The sequence below is a fragment of the Psittacula echo genome, assembly GCF_963264785.1.
Source record: "Psittacula echo genome assembly, chromosome: 6".
Taxonomy (NCBI): Eukaryota; Metazoa; Chordata; class Aves; order Psittaciformes; family Psittacidae; genus Psittacula; species Psittacula echo.
Genome location: NC_137743.1, coordinates 18,481,693 through 18,497,673, shown reverse-complemented (window position 1 = coordinate 18,497,673; position 15,981 = coordinate 18,481,693). Strand labels below are relative to the sequence as shown.

The window sequence follows — 15,981 nt, the reverse complement described above, 5'->3', positions numbered from 1 at the left end:
GGTCTCAGTTATACATTTCTAAATGGCTTGTGATTTTCTTACCAGAAAAAAACCTCATTCTCCTTCATACTGGTGTGCTAGTGATCAACCAAGGTGCACAAACTAGATTTCTTTATTTTTGTAAGAGAAAAAGAAGAGTTCTATCTGAACATGAACCTTCTACATCCAGAAAACTTCAATATCCTAAAGCTTCCTCAACAGAGACCATTACAGTAAATCATACCTAGACCACTACACTAAATCAAATCTCTAGTATCTACACAGGTTGACTATGGAATTGCAAATCACGTTCAAGACCGTGGCCATTTCTTTAAGATTTCACATTCTTGAGCTCAGAATCCAACAACTGAAGTGCAACAAACTAGTGCCAAGTGTGCTGGTACACAGAACACACGTGTAGTCACTAGCTCAGGCTCCATAAAAAGATAGAGCTATATTAGCATGTCAGTGAGCCTGAGCTAGTAATTACTGCTGCTGGTTCCAGTTTCAGAACTCAAGAGCCTGCAGCTCTACAGTGACAGTCACCAGCTGGGCTTTTCAGGCACTGCAGGAACATGCCCCATGGGAGGCTGACATTTGTACTCAGTTGACAGAGCATCCTTGCTCGATCAAGCCTGGAGCATCAAAATCCTGTGCTCCGTCCTCTCACTCTGTAGGAAGAAGGTTCATCACACAGCACCAGCAAATACACAACTCAGTTCTTTTAACCTTGCTTTCCAGAGCTGTCACAGGAATATACATGTTTATTTTTCTAAAGCACTCATCTCCCCAGAACAATTAAAACCCAAACAAAATAAAAAGGAAAAACCCTACCAAAATAGGGCACTGCAATGTACGTATCTCTGTCTCTTACAGATGATGAGGATACGTGAAGCTCAGCGATCTTACTCAACGTACTACTGAAATTCACTCAGATGCTACAGTTTGCCATCTGTACCAGTTCTTACACGATTTTAGTGCCTCTCTCTGCCATTTGATACACCTAAAGAGAGACGAATTAAAACTGAAAAGAGCTACTTTCAGGGATAAAAATAAGACAACCTGATCCAAGCACAAACTACACCATTATTTGTCTGTAAAAATAAGAGGTCAGTAGCTGCACTAGTTAAGGAACTTTCAAGAAGAATTCTGTACTGATTTTGTCATATTCCTGCAAAATTTTGGGCAAACCACAATATTCACATGCTTCAATTCTACAATTGTACAACCGAGATACTACATTTTCTTGTTACAGTATACCAAATGATGATAAATCCAAAAATTCTTGAGTACCTTAGGAAATATTCTAGGCATTTTCATTAAAACAGAATTTAACAAGCAGTTACTATTTTCTACAAAACCCTGGTTTAATGCAGTGAATTTGTACCAAGAATGCTTTTGTCCTATTTAACTTCCAAAACTGACTAAACTAAATCACATAATGGTATTCTTATTGCATATGATGATGATCAGCATGGAAAGTTGGTATATAACATCCATCCTCCAACAGGCATTTTCAACATAAACAATACCTATATAATTTGAAATGATCCAGTACTAGAAAAATGGTGGATCTGGGAAAAGATCAACAATAAATCAGTAATGAATGGTACATACTTACCACACACTGCTATGCTGACAGTTAGCTGTATAATGATAAAAATAACAACCAAGTAGAGTTTCTACTCCCTTCTCAAGTCCTGAACCAAGTCAGCCCATGGGCAGGAGCACTTTGCAAAAGAGAAATATTATACAAAGGAACACCCTAACAGCAATGGCTTAGGCATTTACTTTGGATGCAGAAACGAATGTTTCTAAAGAGAAAAAGAAAAAAAATCTGAAAAGGTGTCTGTTCTGTAATAAGAATCTTTTCAGGTTTGCATGCATTTCTACTTTATTAAAGTAACATAGCTAATCATTATGACACATAATGATGACAAATGAAAATATTTGAACACATCAAAATCTTTTTCATCTGTTGACTTCAGATATAAGTATATAAACTACAGAATATTACGTAGTATTTTATATTTTGCAATACACCCTATACTTGAAGTGGGCAGGGTTTAAAAAATTGTCTTCATTACCTTTAAGCATTGTTCCTCCAGTTGATCCTCCGACGATATTTAAAAGACCACTTCTTGCTCCCAGTGATGTAGCTGCTTCTAGTAAAGCACCAGTTATATAGTTAGAGAGAGCAGTCCTCTGTAAAGTGGCACGGTACTGACAGTAAGCACCTGTTACACATGGTTTTACACAAAAGCCATCACCGTTGCATGTACAGTCTGTATCAAATGTTGGCAGTTTTCGCAGAAGATGAGGAAAATATTCAAAAATGCCTTCTGCTCCTTCTTCTCTCACTGTACTGAAGATCTGTGAAGAATGCAAAAGCATGAAGTGTTAGTTCATGGGCTGAAGATAATAAATTGAACATCAAAAACTTCCAGACAAGTGTGACTTCTTGCAATTTCAGCAGCCTTTGCAAAGAGGGTCTGTGTCAACCACCACATTTATGCATTAAACCTGAAATGTCTATTAATCCAAAACTGTTTTGTAAGGATTTTGAGTTGGGTTCCTAAACAGGCTATTTAAATACGATGGCATTCTGGCTTTCACTCTATGGCTACGAGCATTCTAATGAAAACCAGTTTTAAGGATAAACATTAGACAAAGAGGAAAAAAAAAAAAAAGCCACATCAATACATCCGGCCAACATCTAAATAAATAACACACACAAAGTTATTCATAAGACTATTAAATCTACTGTACTTTCAGTAAAGTCCTACAGACATCAGTAGCAGAAAAACAGATTTCCTCAGGGTTTGCACTTTTTCTTGCTGAGTGGGGTGTGTTTTTGCAAACAGAAATTGTTTTAATCTCTGCGAGCAATCATTCAAAATGTTCTGGTGTCATGCTCATTGCATTACTTCCAGCCTACTCACAGGTCCTCTATCTAATATTGGTTTAGTACTCTTTTTCCGATATTTGTGTTAACACACTAATGAACTTCGCTCTGTGGCTTAGCAACTAAGTAATGTTTGCTTACTTGAAAGAGTTTAATGATCAAAGCAAGAATCTGAAAGAAATCTTTTCATTTAGTATACAAGGACAGACTTGATTCTTGGCATTCTTGTATGCTGACTTACTGATTAACATTAATTTGTTTCAATGATCTGTGCTTTGTAATTATGAAGTGTAAACTACCAAAATAAAAATTAACATAGGGAAAGATCATTATAATTGTGACCAGGACAGGTGCTGAGACAATTTTCATGGGGTTGCTCCATCGGTCCTTAGATGCGCACAAGAAATAAGCTGATGGCATAATGGCAGTTTTTTGTGATTAATGGCTTGTTTCTCAATGCCATCCTTCTCCACACATAAATAAAATACAGGTATCCACCAACTGCAGAAATCTCATCCATTCCTATGATGCAAGCACACATGCACCAAGTCAAATGATAAGAAATTGTTTGCACAGCCTGTGCACATCAACTGTTGGAGACACAAGCACCTCCACAGGACACATACATGCCCAGCCATGTAACCAAGGAGGGAAGTGGCTCCTGACAGTGATCTGCACACACTTCCACTTCTGCCCTAAGACCTGCCTTCCACCCTGCCATGTATGTGAGAGCAGTTCAAATGCCCTCCTTCCACAAGGTACCTGACCCGTTACAAACAGAAGCGGTGAACAATGATGTAGCTCTTTCATCCAGATAAAGAAACTGAGAATAGCTGAAGCTTTGATTCAGCTACTAAATTCAAAATATGGCAAATTTTTATTTATTTTTTTTTTTGCCATAAATGACAAAATTAAATACGATCCAATATTCACTAAAGAATGTATTTCTTAGCTTTTATTTCTGTGTTAACTATTTACTGGGGAAACCAGTCAAATATTATTTAAAATATAATAATTTATTAACTAATAATGTAATTCAGTGATTTGAAAAATAGCACTGATACATTTATTAACATAAAATAAATCTTTCACATGTTGCCTATGACTTTCAGAATTCACTCCCATTAGAAATATGGCTTCTGGGATTCATTATGCTGTGAAATGCTGTAGTATCTATTCTTTTTCCCACTCCCTGCAAATTTTCCAGATTTTCTTTTTTTTTTTTTTTTGGCTTCTAGAAATAGCAAACCTTTACCGAGCATCGTTATCTTCTTTTCTTTGGTATACAACAGTTTAATGGTCTCTTAAACTCTCATTAAGAACCCTGCTCATCTCCACCTTTATTCAGAAAGAAAATGTACTCTTAGAAAGTGTGTTATCTGGGTAGGATACATGCAGACCTTTTAATCAGGTGAGTGTCTGCAAGGAACAGTGGGATGTGCACCTTTCCAAAAGGTGTACTGTAAAACAGTGAACCTGCCTTACACAAGGATTATGAGTGTGTCACACATGACAGACATGATTAGTCTTCTTGGCTTGTTGAAAAAAATATTTAGTTAATGAAAATAATCTAACTTCTCAAAACTGCAGTTACCTTCCAAAATATTTTTAAAATTTGGTTCTGTAACTTATAAAGGCATGTTCTGTTGCCTACACAACCAACGTTTCCTTCAGCTGCCAAAGCAAAGAAACCATTTGTTGACAGAAATAGGCGACAGTGTTTTGCTGGAGAGATTGTACATAGAATAATGGTGTTAATCTCTTTTGTATAAAGTAGACTTCAGGGCACTAGCTGTCTCCAAAGACTCTGTGCTTCACATAACATTTTCAAATACTGTTTGTTCTGATGTGTTAAAGCTCTGAATGTGTTACTGCTGCTGCACACAGATGAGGTTAGGAAAAAATACAGACTTACAATGTGTATACTTAGCCACTGAAGAGACTTGAAGCAATCAGAATAGGAACATATCCCTCAGGTAACTGATAGGGAAAATCACCTTTTGGTGAGATTGCACTAGAGAATTGGGGAAACTTAATCTTGCCTGGTAGACAAAAAAAAGTTGATTCCAAGCCAGGGCTTACAGTTCATTCTGGTTGATGTAGTTACATTGATCTACATCACTAGGAAGGAATGATTACTGCAATTAAAAATTAATATGAACCAAAAAGAGTGAAATGCAGCACTAAACTGACAGTTACCTGTCAAAAAACAATGACACACAAGGGTGTATCACTCCTGATTCACTCTTGCCTTCTATTTCAAATTAAAGATTCAAAGTCATGTGGAATCTGATGCTGTGCTGTCTCACATACTACATATTGAGCTGTAACTCACAAGAAACTGAGGACAGTAGCTGGATCTGAAAGTGTTGCAATATTAGACATATCTCAGATTTCTAAGTACTGCAAAGTACTGACACATAGTAGAAGGAGTTTGGGTTGAACTCTCATATATATCACTGTAGTGAGTACTAAACATGTATATGGTAAAATTTATATGCAATTATAAAACCTCGAGATTTACTTTAGACAAGCATACATTCTAATACTTTTTCTTTTCTCTTTTTTTTTGTTTTTTGCTTTTAAAATAAGAAATTAGCTGAAACAGGTAACTCAATATACTAATACACTGGTATTCCAATGAAAATATACCGCTGCTTTTTTACTCTCTTCCATTGTTTAAGAGATTTTAATGGTAAGTAAAAAGAAAATAAATTGCTAGCAATATAAAATTTTCCAGAATACTAAAGAAGAAAAACAATTAAAATTAGCATTACAATAAAGATCAAATTTAGGCAGAATTCCATCCTGGTAGTTTTACAACAAAGTCCATATTTGGAAAATAAATGGAAAGAAAACATATTTTTCAGGTCTTAGTAACTTATGCAATAAATCATCAAAACTCTACTTTAAAAAATACTCAGTTTTGCTTCTAGTAACTTAAAATGGGTTTCTGCAAGTTAGTTTATTGATAACCTTCAGGCAATAAAACTTTCTTACAGTGACAACAAACATATTTTATTAAGACATTCTCTAAAAATAACTATAAGAACAAGCAACTCATGCTGGCCCTGAAACTATTCCACATTTTTCTCTCATAATCTTTTCTTCTGTTTAATCATCACTACAATTGCAAACTCTATTATGTCCTTTTCTCCACAGACATTACTGTAGGTTTCCTATGTAAAAGTGGCAGAAACCTAAACACTACAGCCATTCTTAGTTCTACAGTTTAAGACAGATGTTCCCCCAAAATGAAGCTGGAGTTTACAGGTTCTGCTGTACTGGAAATACTGGGTATTGCAGCTTGCTAAAATAATTGTTCTAATTTCTTACTTAAACTTACACATATCTCTTCCTATTTACTGTAATCTTTTATTTGTTTCTCTCTTCATGTTTTCCCTCTCTCAGGTATTTAGCTTAGAACCTGGGGGCAAGTTATCATTTTGCCAAACAACTAGCAGCTGATTGGCACATATAAAACCCAAAAACTGGAATTAAAAACAGACTGAAAATTCTTATTATTAGGAAGGAGACTTAATTTCTCTAACTTTATATAAAGAATATGTGTACCCAGAAATTTCATTTTAAAGAACAGACACGAAAAATTATGCTTAGTGCTACTATGCTACAGAAACAACAGAAAATAGACTCTAATGGGGCTTTAATAATTCACTACATTGTTTCTGATCGGCATCTGTCCAACCTCGATTAATATAACCTGAATAATCAAAATGAAACACAGAAATGGGGGAGGAAGGAGTGTGTGTGTTTGTGTGTGTTTAGCTACAGAGCATTTCTATTAGAAAGGGCTGCCAACAGCTCATGTGCAGCATTCCTGCAACACAAAGCCTGCATTTGTTGCATGTTTTTAAAGTAATTTTGAACGCCTGAAACCAGAATGGTATATTAACAAGTAATAACTCTCAGGACAGTACGTCTTGAAGATCACTTAAATATCTACTTTGAAAACACAAAGATTTTACAGAATATATGAGCTTGAACACAATTATTAACATCACAGGAAACACTGCTCTTTCCAAATATGCTCTGTTCCAAGAAAAAATCCTTAAAATGAGCAAATTCTGATGGCTCTCTTTCTTTTACTGCAGGTTTTTCAGAAGAAGCTCCTCATTAATATTGACCAAATGAAGCTAATAGTGATCGCTTGGAAGTCATGACCAAGGATTGTTCCAATCACTTTCACATGTATTTACTCCACAACAGTTTAATTCAAATACTTGTAGCTTGATTTTCAAAGACATTGGAACAAACAACTGTCAATTGGGATTTGCAGAAATGCTGAAAATCAGACAGACCAATATGAATAAAGGTTTGCCACTGCTCTGGGATTTAAAGTCAGGTCATACGAACTCTTAGATTTCTAAACCAATACAGAATAATTACAGAGATTGCTTTTCATCTGTCTCATATTTTCAAAAATAATTCTTGTTGTGCAAAAATAGGAATGAATCCCAATATTTTGTACAGTCCATTCTCCACTTTTCCTTTACAACTATATAGTCTACATAAACATTACAGGTACAAAGACACTTGGGATAGGGCTCTGAAGGTCAACTCCGAAAAAGCACTGCAAGCTTTCTGTCCTAAGCTACCCATTTCTCAGCAGTGTGTTTGCCAGAGATCCCATTTCTGAGAAGGCTTACTCGATTGGGCATGCTTATTGCTTACAGCACTACAGAATCTAGTTACGGTGCTTCCTTCATCAACTTCCTCTCTGTGCTCTCATAAGGCTCAGGCATCTCTGAAGAGAAATTCATTACAAAATTTGGCTAAGACGACAGGAAGAAATCAGATTCTGCTTGGATGGATGTTTGCAATGTTAACAGGAAAAAACCTTTTAATAAAAGAGAACTTCAAAAGCTACAGCAAAAATGTTTTATTTTCTATTGCTACTGGTGGGGTCACCAAGTAAAAATTTTGAAAAATGTTTTACTTAAATTGCAATAAAATGTAGACTAAAGACATTCCTAAAAGAAACAGATCTTTAATACAGAACAGCAAGTTAACAAGCATCTGTATGCAGCTTCATTATGACTCAAACTTCCCCTGCAGAAAGCCAAACCTTTGGCAAAATTGCAAATATATACAAACACTTTGGGGTTTTTAAAACAAATTTGTAAATTCACTGTGTTTTATTTACAGAACATTATTCTGTTTCAGGACAGAAGCTTTGCATTATGCACTAAGCATGGATTCCAAGGGTTCCATCTACAGAAGTACGTTTTTTAAAAATTGAGAGAATAACAGCATTAGAGACTGGAGGTGACCATTAGGTTCAAATGTGTATCACTGCAAATGTTCTGCACCTAAAAACATCGAAGACTGACCATCTCTACAAGACCTTCCTCGAAGAAAATGAAGAGGGTGCCACAAGTTTAGTATGCATACTTTTCTGATTTTCAGGAAAAACGAAATGTTTAACTCATGGATTTTCTAAAACTGGAATCTGTCGTAACAATTTTTGATTACATATCAATGATGAGAACTGAATACATTTCTATTACATCTAGAATAGTTTATATACCTGTCTTTCTTTCTCTCATGTACTTAAGATTCTCAAGAAGACATGCCAGAGCTCTGTATCTCAGTTATGCAGGTTGCTCAAAGCTGAAGGATATTATGACTGACAGAGATGGTATTGTGAACAGCAGAAAGGTCTGTTGTGTCAAGACTGTTTCTCAGCTCTGTTCACCAATATGTCTTGTTCACGTCAGCAAACAAATAGGTGAGGCCTTCAAAAACCCTTTTGAGAAATTTTTTGTAAGTCTTTTCCAGTATCTGGAGTACAAAAGATAGACATTTATTCTTGGTGGTCCTCTGCGGCCTGTGACCAAATAAGCACACACCAGAACAACTGATCAAATTTTTGGCTAAGTGTCTTACTAAGTTCCGGTATTTTAAAAGACAAGTAGGGCAAGCGATAAAATCTGTGGTCAATTAAATTCCATTCCTACTTACTATTCAAGATCAAGCAGATGATGACAAATGGTCATCCACAAGCTTTAACAAATTGTACTGCCACTCAAATTTGCATGAGGTTCACCACCTATCTCAAGCTTCTCCGATTTCTGTCTTCCTGCGACACTCCATTGCACAGTTTCTCCCTGGTTGCACAGTGGCAAATGTGAGAACAGCTATCTGGAAGGAACCACAGCTTTACAAGTTGGGGTCAAACTCAAAAATTCCCACAAATCCTCTTCCAGCATCTCATGATTCATCTTTTTTGGCTAACAAGCAACATTCTTAAATATTAACAACCATCCCAGATTAAAAAGAAATAAAATAAAGGGTTACATATCATGATGGCCTTCTTCACACTCAACAGTTTTTGGAGATGTATTTGAATGTCACCCTTCAGCGGGCTCTGCAAGCCAACGATTGTTCTGCAAAGCAGAACTCATTTCAGTTTCACCAATAGCACTTGTCATCTAGCTTGCCTGCAGCTTTACCAACAGGAAAAAAAGAACTGTCATCACCTGAAGAAACTTCTCCTGGAATAGCCATGTGGTGCAGGTTTGCATTTATGTTTAAGAAATAGCAGTAAAGGACTGTTTTGGCACAGTGTGATATGGTCACCATCCACCACAGCATGTCAGGATGACAAATAGCCTCAGGCGATCTGTATGCAGGTAATCTCAGAGCTGCAGCAGCAATTCACTAGCAAGAAAGCTGGATCTATAAATACATACTTGCAGTGAAATGCATTAATTGTGCAAAGACTGCTCGGAACGTCAGGAGTTAACAGCACCCTCTAGAACTTAATATGCTCCTATCTTGTTCTATGTATTTTCACATGGTGCCTAAACAGAGTATCTTGAATGCTGAAATAATACTGTCGTAATGGAAAAATTCCTTAAAATATCCCTAGACTGCTGAAATGCTGTTTTGTATTTGAAAAAAATGCCTAGAAAATAGGAGAATACAGTGCCATGGAACAATCTGAAGTGTACCTCACAGCATACTGGGATTACTGTTGCTTTTGGGGGGCACAGATAGGGAGAATACCTTGCTCAAAATACATACACACAGTAACTATTACCACTACAATTTTGCCCAGTGACAAATGCACTCTTTACTATAGGGTAGTTCAGGCATATTCAGGGTGGTGTGGCTCAGAGGTGGTGATCAACACTACAAAGTATGAAACCAGGAGCAACTTTGAGAATGCAAGAAATGGAAACGTTTGTTTACGGCAGCAGCCCACCAGCATAGAAGCATTAGGAAAAAAAAAGGGGAAGAGGTTCTGAGTAGATAGCTGAGGTAGAAAGACCTTAAGTATCACTGTATTGAGGATGCTTTGAATGTAGTCATCAGGAGAAAGGAAATATAGCAAAATGAAATAAGAGGGTTTTGTTGGTTGGTTTTTGTTTGGGGGCTTTTTTTGCTTGCATTGTGTGTATTTTTTCAATGCATCTAACAAGACTGTGATTTAAAAAAAAATTATCTGCTTGCATAATTTGCAATTGTAAGCAGTAAGTGAAAGCAAACACCATACGTATGCCCTCACTGCCCTGGAATAAATCTACTGAGTCAAAAGTAAGGTGACCTCCCTAGGGCAGGGCATCTGTGGCATGACAGAGCATGCGGCAGAGTCTGCCCAGTCACCTTGCACATTCGAAGGAAAGAACACATCACAGGAAAGGAATATGGTCTTCAGGCATCTCGTCATCACAGGAGTCAATGCTTGTTCCAGCATACTCAAAACAAACTCTCATTCATGGCTTTTCTAATAAGGTCTAGTGTTACAGCCACTGTGGGAGGCCCAGATGTTTTCCTTTGCTTTTCTGTAAATGAGCTTCAGGTTCTAACAATTTAAATAAAACACTGCAGCAAGCAATTGTCTTGTCAGTATCCTCATTGCAGTGCCTGTTCTCAAAGGCTTTTCAAACTTTTGCTCTCTCTTCAATTATTAGGAAGAAGCGGGTCCTCCAGTGCCAGGGCAGAGCACAATACAGAGTACCATGCTTCATAGCAATAATGCTCACTTATGCAACAGCGATTTTTGCTGTGTATCAAATTCTTCAGAGTAAGTTGTAACTGGGCAACATGGCACAGAAGAATAGAGGACACAGGAAAACAGACAAGTTCACCCTGGTAACACAGGCAGCAGTATTGACAGCAACTGGAAGGTTGCCATAAGAGTGAACAAGCACAGATGTGTCCAAATATTAATATTCATTAACTGGTGTTCTGTCAGCTCTCTACAGCTTCAATTGCAATTACAGAATGTGTATTACCTCACCAGCCAATATTTCTTATGAATCACATCCTGTTAAGGATGAGATCATTTCAAGGAGCAGAAACTGAATTTAATGAGGATCAAATCATCTTGCAGAGGCAATCCTTAAACATAACTCATCATTCTTCAGAAATAATATCAGCCATCTCCATTCAGTTCTGGTATATGATCAATGTCTTTAGTAAGAAAATTGTTTCATTCACGATAAGAAGGAAATAATTATACAGTTTTAAGAAACCAAATATATTTGAGAGTTGTTTTTACTTACGACCAGAAATTGTAACAGCAGGCCCAAAAGTCTGATGAGTCATCATTTTCACTTTTGGTAAAATCTGGTTGCTATTACTTACTAATTTTCCTTTTTTGTAAGGTAACAGTACTAATTATTTTAAAAGCCATTACCAAAGGAAAGATGGACTTCACAAATTTGAAAGACAGAAAAAGAAATCTAATATACACGGGGCACAGATTACCACAGCATCCCCACACCCAGAAAGTCCTACTATTAAAGAATCATCAATCCTGTGAAGAAGAAATTGTGTTTGTTCTCATAACAAGTAAAATGCTTTAGATCCAAATAAGTACTAAGAAGAATCAATTTAAGATATAAAATAGAAGCTGACAAAAGACATCAATTAACTGTCATTTGGAAACTTGCTCATAAGTATTTGAAATTTCAATTTGATTAAGAAGAAAATGAAAGGATGACACCAAACACAACACAGGAGCTGTTCACATCACTTACAGCAACGTCAAACAATGTCCTTGAAAGTGAGAATTCCATTATCTTACACGGAAAAGGCCAAAAATACCTCTTTCTGTTCAGCCAAGCCAGCTATTTATATTTCTGCTGACACCAAATTATATGTAAAAAAAAAATAAAAAAATAAAAAAAAAATCTTTCTTAATAGTTATTATTTGATTACTGAATTTTCTTACTAATTTCTTCAGTTTATATCATAATTTTTATAGTATATTCAACTTGGTATACGCTGAGCTAAATTTCTGATAACTGTTCTACTTCTGTCAACTTTTTGTGCAGCTGGCATGTTTTTTATTTTCTGAATGAGTGCTTATTTACTTCCTCCAAATTTTATCAACAAATTTGCTGGTTTAATAACTAAATAAAATAAATATACTCTATTCAAACATCTGCGTTATTTCAACTTTATTCTAAAAGTAACCACCTATTCTAAACATTACTACTAAGCTAATGCACACCTTCATTTAGTGAGAAGATGAGAGTTTGATCTTTGAACATCTTATCACATGGACTGGAATTACTTAACAGCTTTCAAAACTGTTTACGAAGTTTTAAACATAAAAATATTTTTCATTCTAAAATCATATATTTTTAAAATATTTTAATAATGACTTTTGAGACTTCTTACTAATAAAAAATCAAAGATATTCCATTCATATAAAACTTGTCAGGTGTATTATAAAAAGCATTCAAACCAAGAAAAAGACTAGCAGTTTGATTTTTCAATAGAGAACAGAAGTTTCACTGTAGCTAAGCAATAATCTAAAATAAAAAGTAATTAGGATTAAAATTCCATGTCAGAAAGCACACTGAAATAACTCACAGTCAAACCGCTTCATGTTAGAATATTAAGCATGCCGCAACCAAATAATTCCAAATCAAGAGAGATGCATATTTTCATTGTAGACTCCACCTTTAGAGGTACATCCTGGAATATCAAACTGTAATGGGATGCTACTATTACAATGGATTTCTAAGCTTCCTAGATGAAAGTAAAAAATAGTAAGAGAAACAACAGAAGCTACTGAAAACTCTATTTAATACATCCTTAAAGGCTTACTGTCTTCAAAGGTAGACATAAATGAATAATTTTAATATTCAAACAGGCATCATGTTCATCTTTTTCCTTTCTGAAACACTGACAGCATGAGAGGTGCATTGAAACCAGGTGAATGCCGAGCATTCAGTGCTGAGGAACCCAACAGCTCCCTGCCCACCTGTCTATTTATTTCAACCATTATTCTATATGTAGAGCAATAGGGAGTCTAGATTTTCTCTAAGAAACAAACAACCCCCACACACATCAGATACAGGCAGAAATCGGTGTGATTTTGTACCTTATAACAACTGTAACATTTCCATTTGAGGAAAGGCTTCTGCAAAGCTCACACATTTAAAAGTAACTGCATCTCCATGCACATTAACTGATTTTTTAAACAACTTTGAAAGATGAGCTTAGTTACATTTTTCTGAACTACAGAATTGACAGTAAGCTTGAAGGGCAACTCACAGTGTGTATGAAGAGATCTCTGTTCAACAGGACCATGTAAAAAACAAAGCACAAAACAGAAAATCTAAAAATAATGGCTGTCAAAGACTGTGTCTTACCAGCCCTTAAATATTTTGCTATCATCCTCTTTCTACAATCTTACGTATTTGATGAAGACAGGTGTACCTACTTTTGCAAAACTCTGGCTTTACCTGTTCTTATGAAACATTATTTTAAGACATATACTTACATAACTGATTCACAAAGCATACAGTCTATTTCATTCCTGTGTCTGTGATATTAAAATTCAAAAGATATTTAATGATAGGAGTTAAAGTTCACAGCACTGGCTAATTTAGTTTTCACATGGTGTGATGTTGCACCTCTCTGACTAAAGGAACTGCTTCGAATTGCTTACAAAGGTCTCAAGCTCAGAGTAAATGTGACAAAGCTAAAAGTCAAAGTACATGCAATAAAACTTTGTATTTATTTAATCACTATTATTATTTGTATCAGACTGATACTAGGATTTTATTGTACTGTACATTGTAGATTTATGTTGAAAGGCAGATCTTTCCAAATCTATCAGAAAGAGTCTACAGCTTAGATCTACACTCAGAAATGTATTACATATACATAAACTGCCACAGAAGTTTTGTGTATCTCTAATTTTTTTCATTTAAAACCTATAGTAATTGATAATGTTGTAAAAGATCAGTAGGACTGTTACTCCAGTTGTAAAATTTATGCATAAAAGAGCAACTTGGAGCATTTTCCTTAGCACATGAAACCTATTTCTCATTTTTTAATTTTGTAGACACTGAATCCATGCCTTATTTGTTTGCTTATACTTCAGCTGTTGGGTTCATAGGGTCACATGAATAATTATAAGATTATTCTGGATAGTACTTAGGGGCCAAGAAATTCTCAGAGTTTTCATGACTGAATTGTTTAATAGACTTTTAGGTCAGGCTACAAAACATGATTTCATGAAACAATACAACTCTGTTCTATAAAGAGGCATTTTCTGCTTTGAAGAGTTTTTTTTTAGTTACCTAGAGATAGGGAAAGCACCATTCCTTGCCCAAAGTAACAACAGAATATTGATACTCTGAACTTCATTTTTAAATTATATTTAACCTTCATTTGCTGATAAAAAGTGAATCTTTATTCACCACTGCCCACAATGAATATATATCAATAGGAAGTATCAAAAGTTTAGGAAAGTTTAAGGCAAGGCAGTGTGAACAGGTAATACACAATGCAGTGACCTAAAGAAATCAAGTCTTCTTTTCCTTGTTTCTAGCCAGTGTATTCAGATGCTGCCTTAAACTAAATAAGTGTCCTGCAGAACACAGTACATTCAATTTTCACATCTTGGTTTTATTTTATGATGTAACTTTGATGATAGATACCTAATACACACTAATGGCCATACTTATATTAAGACAACTGTATACTAGAATAAAATTATATTTACCAAAGTAATTGTTACTGAAGGAGTTATTAAGTTTCATCAGAATCTGCTAAAAAGATGAAATGATGGTATTCATTTACATTAAAATTTACAAGTTTATTTTACTTTCTCTAAATGGAGTTTTGGAAGCCAATTCCAAGATCTGAACATGGGACAATGACTCATTAATTTTATTTCCAGTTCAGTTCTACTTGCCTGAAATGCACAAGATAGATAATCTAATGTTCTGCAATTTCTAAAAGTTTCTATTCCTACATCGCTGTTGGAAGATGTTTTTTAAAGTAAATATGCTCGCTTTAAGAGGAAGAGAATGAAAGTGACTGAGAAAGAGTGACCGAACAAGGGAATGGGAATGACAGAACAGTAGTTCAGTATTTAAATTACATGTTTTAATTGTTAATGAAGTAAATATGATTCTGCAGGATCAAAATATATGTTCTCCTTTCCTTTCCCACTGGAGTGGAATGTCACTTAAGGCTTGATTTTCAGAATTTAAGGCATCTGGCTTAAGACCAGAAGAACAAAAATATTTCAAATTAACTTTCTTGTTCTCTGGGGATTGTTTTAGACCCAGGGACTACAGTTTAGTCATCCATGAGATTTATTTTGCTTTAGCGTTAGCTTCAACTAAACTCTGTATAAACAACAGCTTCCTTACCGAAAGTCATAGTCACTCTTTTCAGTGCAATCATTTTTATGAATTGCAATTATATTACATTATATGCCTAAGTGACCTATGTATATGCTCAACCTCTCAAAATGAAGGATAAAACTTAGATCCCTATTATAAGCTTCTCTTTTCACCATCACACCAGTTTAAAGAAAAATTTTGACTCATTTATTTATAATTACACATGCCCAATTTTGGATTTTTTTTAACTTTTTCAAAGCTTCATCTTAGTGAAAAATAGTGCCCTTCAATAGCTTTGGGAGAGCTGAGCGTAGATTTGTTTTGAATTAACTGCACCAAGTTTTCATGTACATAATAAAGCATTCATGTACTCGAGGGAGGAAAATTTCTAGTGGATTTTTCAGTTAACTCCCAAGCAAAAATGGTTACTCTCTCATTTTAAGGAATTACCATAGGATTAAAAAAAAAAACCAA

The 15,981-nt window shown here is 35.3% G+C and overlaps 1 protein-coding gene across 1 annotated transcript in view; it reads right to left on the bottom strand.

Annotated features, from left to right (window-relative positions):
• Nucleotides 1-15,981, bottom strand: part of PLCE1 (phospholipase C epsilon 1) — a 122,259-nt gene that overhangs the window by 78,854 nt on the left and 27,424 nt on the right. The window contains 1 exon segment of the mRNA XM_080621890.1: nt 2,067-2,352. Within this exon segment, the coding sequence (XP_080478016.1) occupies nt 2,067-2,352 (286 nt within the window).